Source organism: Metopolophium dirhodum, chromosome 1 (genome assembly GCF_019925205.1).
Source record: "Metopolophium dirhodum isolate CAU chromosome 1, ASM1992520v1, whole genome shotgun sequence".
NCBI classification, from domain to species: domain Eukaryota; kingdom Metazoa; phylum Arthropoda; class Insecta; order Hemiptera; family Aphididae; genus Metopolophium; species Metopolophium dirhodum.
The window spans coordinates 26,110,072-26,124,429 of NC_083560.1; the positions used below are offsets into that span (position 1 = coordinate 26,110,072).

General features: G+C 27.3%; 1 protein-coding gene across 1 annotated transcript; it reads right to left on the reverse strand.

The window, feature by feature from the left end:
• Positions 1-3,383: 3,383 nt before the first annotated feature.
• LOC132935074 (mRNA export factor-like) lies at positions 3,384-5,753 on the reverse strand. Its single transcript, XM_061001532.1, has 5 exons — positions 5,709-5,753; positions 5,374-5,530; positions 5,160-5,299; positions 4,899-5,093; positions 3,384-3,479 (listed from the first exon to the last, which is right to left on the reverse strand). Exons 1-5 carry the CDS (start codon positions 5,751-5,753, stop codon positions 3,384-3,386), a joined length of 633 nt encoding a protein of 210 aa, XP_060857515.1.
• Between the last annotated feature and the right edge of the window lie 8,605 nt (positions 5,754-14,358).

Consider the following 14,358-nt stretch of genomic DNA (forward strand, 5'->3'; position numbering starts at 1 on the left):
TTATAGCCCCAGCTTGATTGTGAAAACCAATCATTATTTCAATTTTCGTATTTAATCCATCAGTTAAATATATTGATGAAGATATGTCAACAATGCTTCCAAGTATAACATTTTCATCAAAAACTGTAGAGGGCGTTACATTATTTTTATTGTTGGTATTATCATTCATGACGTCATTAAATTTGGCAATGGCATGTTTAAAAATTGAAGATATGAAAATATAAAACATTATCTATGCATGATAAATTTTAACGAAATCGCATAACATTTGAAACACAATAATAACAATTTTTAGTTATATAGTTGTAATTTAAAAAGTGTTAGTCATAGGGACTAAAATATAAAACAACATAAAAATTAGGGAAAAACGGGAATTTTTACGCAAAATCAGTTTTTAACGAAATCGATTTTGGTTTTTGGTATAACTTTAAAACAAATAAACGTATATAGGTACATGACATTTTCACTGGTTGTTTATAATTGCATTTTCTGTACACGATACAATTAAAAAACCGATTTTGCGTAAAAATTCCCGTTTTTTCCCTAATTTTTATGTTGTTTTATATTTTATTGTTATTTGACTTTGTATTCGACTTTCAAAATAAACAAAAAAATATTTAAATATAAATTGTTTTGAAATAATATTTAGAGAAATCGATGTCATTCCCTCAAAAATATTATTCTCTATCTTTTTTGTGAAAATCGATTTTGGTTTTTGGTGTAACTCTAAAACAAATGACTGTAGGTACATGAAATTTTGACTGAATGGTTTATACTAGCATTTTCTATACACCATAACATTTTCCAAATATTTTGACTTATTTTTAGCGGTTTACGGACATTTTCAGTTACGATTTTTTTTTGTTTTTTTTTCTACAAATATCAATAAAATTTTATTAGTCGGGTAAAAAAGATTGAAAATTTAATACAAGGCTCCTACTATATTGTTACTATGACATTTGAAAACTATTAAAAATCCTTAGTCACAGTTTTTATTTATAAGCATTTAAAGTTCAAATATTGACAAAATACGAAAAAATCACGAAAATGAGCAAATTATTTTGAGTTGAGAATTCATAAAAATTTTTTTTTTTCAATCTAAGATTTGAAAATGTAATACAAGATTATCCATAAGTTAATCTACCTTTATCAAAAAAAAAAATGTCTACAAGAAAGTCAAATTAAATTTTTATGACTGTTTGAAATTCATATTTTTACAACATTTGATATTCACTCGATTTCTCGTGTAACGATTTTCTTATTTTGTTGTAATCAAAAAAACGTATGACTGTAGATACTTGAAAATTTCACTGAATGTTCAATCAATACAATTTTATTTGTTGTGTAAAAAAGCGTGAAAAATTAATGCAAGGCTTCTGATATATTTTTACAATAGCAGTTGAAAAATATTAAAAATACATAGGCACAATTTTTTTTTATAAGCATTTAAAGTTCAAATTTTAACAACATTTATCAAATTTATAAAATGTTCAACTTTTATAGGTAAGGATTGAAAATTGTAAACAAGGCTTTTAGGCTCCACGTAAATAGGTTATATATAAATTACTTTATTCACAATAATATCATAAAATATACTTGGTAATATCATTGGCTGACTGACCGTTTTCGATCAGAATCGTTTTTCTTATACAATGATATTATATCATTGAATTAAAATTTAATACCATCCATTACAGTGACCTACTTGTAACCTACTGTACTGCAGAGCGACATCCACTTACCCTAACCTTTTTGGATAATTAATATGTAATTTCACATCAAAAATGGCGTATCCAGCATTTTTTTTTCGGGAGGGGTTATAATTTATTTTTGACGAATTTTATCTGAAAATAATTTATTAATGATAACGTGGTCGTCATTTAACAATTTTCGAGGAGGTTACAATCCCCTAACTCTCCCCTTGGATACGCTGCTGTATGCCTATAAATAGCTCAAAATGATACACAATATTTCGAAAAAGTATGGTGCATAGAAATCGCTAATACAAACATTCAATGAAAATCTTATGTATCTACAGTCATTTTTTTAAGAGTTACACTAAATACCAAAATCGATTTTGTAGAAAATTCTTTTTAAACTTCCCTTCTCACTTTATTAGTTAGGAGTTAAAACTAGCAGTATGTTTACTGACGTTTCTTAAAAAACTTAATATCACCATCATTTGATATATATATATATAATATTATGTTATATAGTATATATAGGTATACACATATATATTATATATATATATATATATTATTATCTACAAATATCTATATCTACTTACAAATACGTTCAAATACTTTCAAAATTTTTAAAATATATTTTTTTTACTTTATAAATCAACTGAACCGCTTTTTATGTTTTACGTTAATTTTATTTATCATATATTTTACACCGCAATATTTGGCGGAACTTTAAGATACTCAACTGTTTTCTATGTCAAAATGTTTGTCTAAATATCAGTTGAGTGTATTCAAAGTAAAAAAAATAAATATATTATATTCTCAATCTGTACTTTATTTGTTGTGATCACATTTAAAATAGAAAATTTATAAACTAAAAAGAACTGTTAAAGTTTTTGGTTTTAAATACATGAACAGTCGTATAGATTTTTTTTTAAATATCTTAAATACGTATTTTTGTATGTTTTAAAAAGTATTTGTATACTTTTATTCAATTACTTTACAACACTGCCACACTGGAGTCTGGGTGTATACTATTTAGGTACTAAATATTCTTTGGCATATGGTATAAATGACTTCAGTCAAAGTGTTATTAAAATCAAACATTTTTATATTTTTATATTTTGTTGGTACAGATCATGTAAGTCAAAACTATAACTCACTATCAGTGAAATTTGTTTTGGTCTAAACATTTTAAGTCACATTATATTGGGTACTAAACATGTATATTGTCTATTTAAGAATTAAAAATCTGACAGAAATAATTTTAAAATGGTCTTAATATCTTATGTCAAGTTAAGTAAATAACAAAAAAAGTTAGTAAGACAATTAAATTATGTTTTTACCAACACGTTAAGCATAAAAATATCAATATTTCATAAAAAAAATCAGTACATCTAATAATAATACACTTTTAAACAATTCAATAGGTACCTATATGACAACACATTTGAACAATAAATATACTAAATATATTATATACTCTATTATGAAGGTAAATTGCAAACAAATATTTAGTATTCAACTAATCATGCTTTACACTATTGTCTATATCCTATATTATTGTAAGATAGTGTGTACTCTGAATACATAAAAAAAATATTTTTTATAAGACTTCAAAATAACACAATAATGTAAATTAAACATAAAATAAAAATGTAATCAATTAATCAACACTTTTCAAAAAACGGACAATTAATCTAAGACAGGTACCATCTTGGGTTTCATTTCCTCAAAGCATGGTCTTAAGAATATCTTCGGCCTTTGAGCTGCATTATAATACTCATGACCCTGAAAATTAAACAAATAAGAAATCAGAGTTTATCATTAAAAATAAATTGAGTTAGAGGTAAGCTTCTGTTTATTTCTATTATTTAGTAGGTATAACGAATACAATTTAATATTTTAATTGGTTTTAAAACTCTATTGTGAAATCAAAAGTTAAATCAATTATCAAAAACTAAATCAACTATTCTAACTTCAGATGGAAGATCAATAATGATCTTTAAATTGTTTACTTAATATTGCTGAATTTTTTTTTTTTAATTATAAAACTTCATTTAAAAGGAAATTGATACAAAAAAGCTCATAAATTTACAAAAATCATTGAACTTTGTTTTTATACGTCAAGTGACCAAAATGTTTGCATTGCTTCTAAAAAACATTTTTAAAAAGAAATTATATTTTTTATTTTTTTGAATGACAAATATAGTTTTAATTTCATATTCTAAAATAGAATATATTTATTTAAGTATTTTGATTTATAAAAATTGAATTTAGAACGAGTAATTTAATATTTGTTTTTAGTTTAGATAAGTGGAGTCGTGGTACGTGGTGACCCCGAAACATTTTGTCCACTACTTCTTTATCGAAACTTAAAATACTTATAAAGTTATAAGTTATAACTCATCCTAAATTTGATATTTTTGTCGAAATACTCAAAAAAATGTTCTGCTTTCGAAGATGAAATTAAAATTGTATATCGTACTTCAAAAAAATAAAAAACTGATGTGGATTTCAGCGCAATATTTGATGTCGCTCTCAGACACACGCGCAATATAGATAAAACGCTTTAACCAAAAATCGTTTTTTTTTTTTTTATGTTTTTGAGCGATTTTAGGGTAAAATCAATTATTACAAAAATTATAGAGGATAACATTTTTGAGGGTCTAACATATTGATTTTATATTTTATTCTTATTTGACTTTCTATTCTAGCTATAAAATAAACAAAACAATTTTGTAGATTTAAATTATGTTTAAATTGTTTTGAGACAATATTGAGACAAATCGATATGTTTTACTCTCAAAAATATTATTCTCTATCGTTTTTGTTGATTTTACTCTAAGATAACTTAAAAACATAAAAAAATTATTCAGTGTAAATGTGTTTTGTCTGTGTTTCACATGGACCAGAGAGAGAAAACAAACAGTGCACTGACATCCTGTTAAAAATGACTAGGATAAAAAATAATTAAAAATATATTTTTTTTAATAAAAACGTCGTTTTGTAAAGTCTTGAAATCATGTAGAAAAATTATTTTCAAAAACATAAATACTTTTTTGAATAATGAGTAATATAGGTACGTAAAATGAATCATCCGGTACGTCTTACCTATTTGGTTCCTTAAAACGTATCATAGTTGTCAATATGTATAAAATAATAATTTTGGAAGTGGTAATCTTAAATCTTAGTAATTAATATAGTTACCCTTGACCAGTCATATCCAGAACTGTAAGCAAATATTTGACCATTGCTATTAAAACAACATTTTGTGATTGGTTGGTCCAGTATATTGGATACCATTAATCTTGTACGTATTTCCTTATCCCAAAATGCATATGTGCCATCAGATCCTGCAGATGCTATTGTACCATGGACTGGATGAACCTTAATATCATTCACCTGTTAAGATAATAAGTAAGTAGGTTACATAGAAATATAAAATAATTTGTTTTCACAAATACATACGGCATAAATGTTTCGCGTGGTACGCACTCCCAGGATATTACGACGATGACATTTAAATGAAAAATATTCTCTTTGACCTTGCTGTTTATTAATGTTTAAAAAAATACCTAAACGTCCTGAGCAATCCCCAAAACCAAAACCTAAAAAAAAAAACCGTATATTTCTACACTTGCATATTATTATCCATATATTATGCTTTTATTATATTACCAACCAGTAGGAGATTTTGTAACTTTATCCCTGAATATAGCTATGCAACGATGTTGATGTGCACTTGGAGATACAATAGTGCCCAACAATGACGGAGTTCCTTCTAGATTATAAATAACGAAACGTCTTGATGCCGTACCGAAAATCGCTATAGGATATCCCTAAACATTAAAATAATCAACTGTAGACGGTACTACTAGTAAAATTATGGTTAAAAAATACAGTTGTAAATAAATGACAAAATTAATTATTAAATACCTATCTGTATAACAGTTATTATATTATTATGTAGTAAAATAATAATTTATATTTTAGTAAAATTTGATATTACCAACTTACCAAATCAGCACAATAAGCTCTTTCAGGTAGATTTTCGGTCACCATGGGAGCTGAACTTAAATTTATTTATTGCTGGAAAACGGGAATTTTTAAGCGAAATTGTTTTTTGACGAAATTGACTATGGTTTTCAGAGTAACTATGAGAAAAAGTTAGTGTAGGTACATGCAATGTTAATTGAATGTTTATATTTGCGTTTTCTATACCTACACTATAACATTTTCAAAATATTTTGACTCATTTTGAGGTATGATTTAGTATGAAGATATCATATTATATATTTATATGCCTCAATATTCGATTTTTATTAGTTTTTAGATTCTGAGCGAAGCGATGAATGCATTGATTTAACAATAATGTGTGTTTTTTTTATTTATTTTTTTATTTTTGTGTCTGTCACAAAACCTAACCTAACCTTTTAGGACAGTAAAAGTGCTTGGATTTTCTTCAGCAGTAATTTTTTCTGATAGGAAAGTGAATCTAGTTGGTACTTTGGGGGGGGGGGGGGGGGTCAAAAGTAAAAATTTCCCAATAATTTTCAAAAGCGACGTAAAAAACAAAAGAAAAATTAAGGAAAAACGAAAATTTTTACGCAAAATCTGTTTTTGAGAAAATTGATTTTGGTTTTTGATGTAACTTTAAAACAAATGACCGTAGGGATATGAAATTTTGACTGAATGTTTATATTAGCATTTTCTATACACCATAACATTTTGAAAATATTTTAACTCTTTTTGAGCTGTTTACGGACATTGTCAGTTTTAAATTTTTTTAGTTTTTTTTTTCTATAAATATCAATGAAATTTTATTTGTTGGGTAAAAAAGCGTGAATATTTAATATAAGGCTCCTGATATATCGTTCTAATAGCAATTGAAAAATATTAAAAATACATAGGCACAATTTTTTTTTATAAGCATTTAAAGTTCAAATTTTGACAACATTTATCAAATTTATAATTTATTAATTATTTTGTAGTTAAAAATATATAAAATGTTTAACTTTTATGGCTAAGGAAAATTTAAAACAAGGCTCCACGTAAATAGGTTATCTATAAACTACTTTATTCACAATAATATCATCAAATATACTCAGATATATCATACGCTGACTGACCGTTTTCGCTCAGAATCATTTTTCTTATACAATGATATTATATCATTGAATTCAAATTTAACACCATCCATTACAGTGACCCACTTGTAACCTACTGTACAGCAGAGCGACATCCACTTACCCACCTTTTTTTAAAATTAATATCGATAAAAGAATTTCTCTCAGTAAAAAGACTTTAAAACTTAATACAAGGTTCATGGTAAATTTTTCTTAGTGGCAATTAAAAAAAAAGCTGACCATAAATTCATAATTATTTTTTTATAAGCGTCTGAACTTTGAATTTTTGTATAATTCTTTAAAATCAAAAAAAAAGTTAAGAATTTTTCTGTTTATATTTGAAATTTGAAAAATTAATACGAGATTTCTTATAAGTATACCTTTAACAAAAAGAAATATTTACTGGAAAGTCAAATTAAATTTTTATGGTCCTTTGCAGTCCACATTTTTACGACATTGGATAGGTATTAGTCACTCGATTTCTTATGGATCAATTTTATTATTTTGTTGTAATTCGAAAACAAATAACCACGTAGATACTTTATGCCAAATATTTATTTTATAGTTTTATGTACTAGACAAAATTTTAAAATTGTTTGTCTCGTCTTGAGATGCTTACAGACATTTTCAATGTTCAATATTGTTTTAGTTCTTTTTTCTATACATGTCAATAAAATGTTATTCGTCAGGTTTAAAAGGCTCATCATACATTATTAAGACAGCAGTTTCAAATGTTAAAAAAATATAATCACAATTTATTTTTATAATATTACTTTAAGTTCAAATGTTAAGAACATTTATAAAATTAAAATTTGTACCTAAATTATTTTGTATGTTATAATTGATATAATATTCAATATTTATAGACCTGAATACTGTAACCAAAACAAATCTTAAAATTATATTTACACTGTTTTTTTACAGACATTTTCATTTCAAATTTAGACGAAATAGATATTTAAACGATTATGATAACGTTTTTGTTGTTTTTTTGTAATTTAAAAATATTATTTCTGTGTGCTTGACATTTTTTTATAATATATTATAATATTCTATACACACAATATCATTTTCAAATACAATTTTTTCGGCAAAGAACTAAATTAACCTATACTGTACTAAAAATACCTAATGATTAAATAAATTACTTTAATCACAATAATATTATAAATTATACCTACTTAATAGGCTAACAGACCCACTCAGAATCGTGTTTATCTTAAACAATGATTTTATTTCATTGAATTCAAATTTAACACACTCATTACAGTATGACTCTCTAGACACCTAATGTATAGCAGAGAGTTATCCACGTGCCCGATTTTTATATTATATTGTCTTCCTTGCTCTACTTACAACACACTCGTCAGTCGTCGTATGCAGTGCAGTGACGTGTGGTTGTATTTTGAATAAAAATAATTGACAAATATTTAAAACTATATGATAGATATAGATATCCAACAGGTAATTTTATGTGACAAAACACACTTTGTATCTTTTTGTAAAAAAATAATAAAATTATTATTATATTGCGGGTACCTATTTGTGCTAAAAAAAATAACACTTTTATAGAATTGCAGGAAATGTGGATAGTCAAAACCGGGCAACTTAGATCAAAATATGTTCAGAACGCACCGTGGCGTATTTATGGCGGGGTCCATGTGATCGGGACCTTCCCCCATTGGACCCATAAATACGCCACTGGGGCCACCTATCTAAATTCTAAACATCCAACATATAAATAAATATATTCTTTAGTGGAGCCCCCACTTAAATGCGTTTGGAAAATTAGCCTAACACCCCCGTGAAAAATTTATAAATACGCCTCTGGAATGCCCGCCAGTTGGTTGAGAAACACTGACTGGTTCATCTAGTAAGTCACAGGCTGCAAATACGCGTGTGTGCACTGCAGTGCCAGATTAACAATTAACAAATAATGGAGTAATTATAGAATATGATAGAAAATCATTTTTCAATTTACCAACTATACATTTTAGTATAAATTTAGTAATGTTTATGAGGATTGAGGATATACCTATTTACCGTTTGGCAAATTAGCGTGTACCTTGTAAAAATTCTACAAATGCACTATCAAATACCTAAAGAATTTTAAAAATCAAGCATTCCGCATTATTATTTATTGTCATATGACATTTATCAATCATCTATAGATAAGGATAGTGAAACAAAATATATGTAATTAAGATTGGTTATTACCACGTATAAGTAATAAGTATAGATGTAAGCCTGACAATTTGAAAATGTTAAAAATTTAATTTTTAATGTATTTTTCTATCAACATAGGTAGTTAATTGTTGAGGTTGTAAGGTTGGTACTTGGTATGATAGTTATAAATGTATTGTTTAATTAGGAATTAAACGACTGTCGAACTGTGAATATAAACTGAAATTAAAATATAATGCAGACACCTACCTACATTATTATAAAACAATATTTATTAATTATAAACAGTTCTGACTTATGCTATTGTGTTAAAACTAGGAAATTTCAATGTAATTTTTAATAACTAGGTACCTAATAATTAACAAAAAATGGAAAAATCAAAAAATGTAGGAAAACTTTTATACACTCAACGACTCAACATATTTTATACTAAATTAAAAATGCAATTTTTTTAATAATAAAAAACATGTACATTTATTACCTACTTACCGACGTAAATTAATTTGTATTATGGATTTCTCATGTTATGATTAATAGAGTAATATTAAAACAATATATTATGGTAATTATACAATTACAGTTTTAAATATAATTATGTAGGTTAAATATACTATAACTATATAATATCAATGGATTTATTTGATAAGAAATTAATATTAGAAATTATAAAATGTTCACAACAAAAAATTTCGATGACAATTTACATCACTAGTAATAAGTGAAAAACGTACCCATTGATATCGTCCATGACTGTTGTTATTGCAGTTTTTTTTTGTTGATAAAATGTTCATGTTAGCGCTATCATAGAGTAATAATTTAATTGCCAAGATAATTATCATCCTAAACTGTACAAAATGTTAAACCTGACATGTGAAATAGTTTTTAGTATTCGGTACATAAATAATAATGTAGAAAAATGGGTAGGTATCAACAAAAAGTAACGTTATAAAGTTTGTAAATTCGTGAATGTAGTCCATAAGAGCTTTGCAAAATAATATTGTGCTTGGCTTTTTTAAGGGTCGAATCTGATTAGTTTTGCTCTTATCGAGTATGAGTCACTGCCTTGAAGTTATAGATAAAACCTTATGGTGGTCAGTGTTAACCTAGACTATTTTTTTTCTGAAGCCTTATCTGAAATCTTTCTAAAGTTTTATAAGTTATAGGTGACAGGTATTATAACATTTATTAATTCTGTAATATTTTATTTATTCATTTAGTTTTCGAATGAACACCGTGACGAATCCAAAAATGTTTTCAGAAATCTTGTACAACGATTGGGATAGTCGGAACAATATTATTAGAATCAGACGGGTCTATTATTTTGGTAAAAACGGACAGGCGCGGGGTCGAGTCCCTTGAAAACGTTCAGCACGGGTGTATCTATTAAAATATTTTAACTGTGCGAAACAGTGTTTTTGGTTTCGGAAAGTATTTATATTTTAAACTGTTCAGTGTTTACACACTTCATCAGTTTAACTGAATGTCAATTAATATGTAAACAAACAGGTCGAACGGTCGAATACCCTCAAAACGTTTATCGCAGGTCTATAAATAAATAAATTATTCTTTGTGCGTCCACTCGTTGAGACAATTAAGTGAGCATCAAAGAGTAGGTTTATTATTTTTATGATATTTTTCATTACATTGTGCTGAGAAGGGAGCGTCGTGAAAAACTATGATTTCTCTCTCTTTCTCTCTCTCTCTCTCGCTCTCTCCCTCTATATATACACAAAACCGCTGTCGAGTTTCGAGTTTTTGTCGGATTCGAATGCTCATTAAATTATCATGTCACTTTTGTGTGTCTATATATATAGTGTTTGGTATGCACATCAGGTTTTAGGGAAAAATATAAGATCTCTGTTCAGATATCATCTTCCCGATTATTATTATTTTATTATTACTGAAATGATTCAGTGGTGTTCAGGTGTACGAGTTTAATAGTATATATTTACAGAGATTAAAATGTGCGGTCCGTTGGAATGTAATAATAATATATTATACGAGTATAAAACAGCGGGGATCGGCTCTCAGACTTACCAGCCCTCTGGTCGAGGCCGAGGGTTAAAAATATTCTACTTGACGTCTTGTGTGAGTGTGTGTTTTTGTCAGCCCGGTGGGTTTGCTGCGGTGTAATATTATGTGAGGTGTAAACGTCTTGTCGTATATTGCAGACAGTCGTCAAAATAATATTATTTAATATATATGTAATATAGGTGGGAATATTTCAAATTGTAAATTATTGACATAGGTCAGGCCAGCGAAGCAATATGTGCTGAGGCGACAATAATATTTTCTATATAACACCGCCGTACGCGCAGGCACGGCCCCCCGTTGTCGCTGAGTGATTCGGCGAGGACGTAGGTACGATGTGCGTGTGAAACGCCGATCGTAGTACGGGCTAGGCGATCTGAATTTGCTAAGTGTTTTATTTATGTTTGTTTTAAATACAATAAAAGTGTTTCCGACCTGAAAACCCGAGTTAAACATTATTTTAGTCATTCTTACGTTCTTACCTTTTATAGGAACAGCGCCGGGATATATGTACTATGTTTCAATGAAGTTTTACTAAACTGAATAGTGCCAAGGTATATGTAATCTTTGAGTCATTCCAACTAGATAGGAACGAACTAAGAATTGACAAGCGCCTACCATAGTACCTCATCGAGTTAGCAGTGCCATTCTAATTAACTTTAGAGAGTGTCATTAACTAGAGAATACGAGGGTAAGGCGATAGTTGGTTTACCGCGTATTGTCTAATACGGGTGATACCACAGTCTATAAATGCATATAGCAAGGGTCGCCAAACAGTCGATAAATATCGATCGATTTTGTTGAAAAATTAATTATGCCAATATCTATGGATTACGTGCGCATTCTAAGACTATTAGACACACTTTTACGATTTATAATAATATACAAAGTAAAGTATTCATAACCGTGAATACAAGACATACGATTTTCCTATGGAGTAATAATGCGAGAGAAGTGAATATTATTATTATTTTATTTTATTTGTTTGATCGTCAAAACATTTTGTATAGATATTACAATTAAATAAACATACGAATATACTAATTCCTGTAAGCTATGCTTGTGGTGTGATTAGAGACTCTAATATATAACTTATTAGTCATTAACTGTAGAATTATGATGATAATGCATCTAATGCATAAAAATCCAATACATTTAACATAATATGCTAACTATACAGCATACATTGACAATAAATTAAAAACAATAAATTCATTTAAATAGTTAATATATAAGGTGAAAAGTAGTAGGACTAGTAAATGGAATAGATGTGCCTATCATTTATTAATTTCCCACTTTCGATTATTATTAATAAGTTTAATTTTGTTTGGAAATTCATTACAGAGTTAGTACATATAAAACATTTTATTTATGGTCGTATTGGGCTTAAATAATATTAGTTTACAGCAACTGTTCGTGTTTCGAGTAATTATCGATTTATTTTTATTATGTGTTTCAAATTGATTTTTTTCATCACGCATATTTTAGTAGTTGATAGTTTATTAGATAATTTATTAATATTTGATATTCTAAGTATTTTAAATAAATCCATATTACGTTTAATATAAGCAACAATATATTAAGAGCATTGTTTTTAATTCTCAAGCTTTTTACCTAACAAATAAAATGTTATTGTCATTCATAGACAAAAAAACTAAAAAAATTGGAAACTGAAAATGTCCGTAAACAGTTCAAAACAAATCAAAATATTTTGAAAATTTTATCGTGCATATAAAATACTATTATGAAGTGAAAATTGTGTATACGTCATTTGTTTTAGAGTTACACCAAAAATCAAAATCGATTTTGTCAAAAACCGACGTAAATATTCCCGTTTTTCCTTAATTGTTTGTTTGTTTTACCCGACGCTTTTAAAAACTAGTGGGTACTTTAAATTTTGACCTCTCAAAAGTACCAAAAATATTCACATTCCCACCGGAAAAGATACTGAAGTTGAAAATTGAAACATTATTTCGACTACTGTGTAAACATGTGTGTCAGTCACATAAAAAAAAAAAAAAAAAATACTAATAGAAAATAGAATTAAAATTGGATTTGTGTTTACCCACTAAGCTAAAATGTACAATGTTCATTGTTAACATTACATTTTTAAACTATTATTTGCTCATTTGTTTTAGAGTTACACCAAAAACCAAAATCGATTTTCTCGAAAACAGATTTTGCGTAAAAATTCCCGTTTTTCCTTAATTTTTCTTTTGTTTTTCACGTCGCTTTTGAAAACTACTGGGAAATATTTACTTTTGACCCCCCAAAGTACCAACTAGATTCACTTTCCTATCAGAAAAGTTACTATTGAAGAAAATCCAAGCACTTTTACTTTCCTAAAAGGTGATGAGACACAAAAAAAAAAAAATAAAAAAAAAAAAAAAAAACATCATAGTAAAATCAATACATTCATCGCTTCGCCAAGAATCTAAAATACGGCGATTCGCGCACGTAAAAATTACAATATAGAAAAAATGATGGCGATTAGCGCCTAGACAATATAATGTAATTCGGCGGCTGTGCAAATATCGTAACTAAACAGCCGACGCGGTGGCATGCGATAACCAGCTTTATAATCTGCATATAACTTAACAATAATTCACAATAAACATTTAATACAATTATTACAATAACGACTGTGTGTGCGTGTGTGACATAGGTGCAATTTGGATAACTGATTTGGGGGGAGGGGGGCTAAATTTATAAAATCAATACAGATCCGCAGGGGTTCCACCCCCGAACCCCTTCACCACTTATTATAATTTTTACGGTAGTTATATATTACAAAAACATTTAGTTTGGTACTCAACAGTAAGAATAAAATACTTGATAAATGAAATACAATAATATACACCTCTATATATTATAGTACTTAACAACTCAATGCTAATTAATTATTTATTTGTAATTAAAAATAAAATAACATAGTTACGCAGTGTTAAATCTTATAATTTTAATCAGTGATTAGATAAATAGCGAATTTATTAATTATTCTTAAATTTAAAACTACCAGAAATGTCTTTTTCTATATATATATATATCACAGAAGCATATTTTCAAATGCTAAATAGTTGTTAATTTTAGATGTTAAATTTTTAACTGCAACAATGTATTTTATATACCTTCTATATATATATATATATATTATATACCACCTATATACATATCGATACGATAACCTATATACATACGTTTATCGTTTAATTAGGTATAAAACGTGTTATAACAGCTATAATACGTATTTTATCGGTGGCTTAACTTAACGTTTGTAGTTTTTACGCTATCTTGTAACATGAACATTATAATATTATACTCAATAT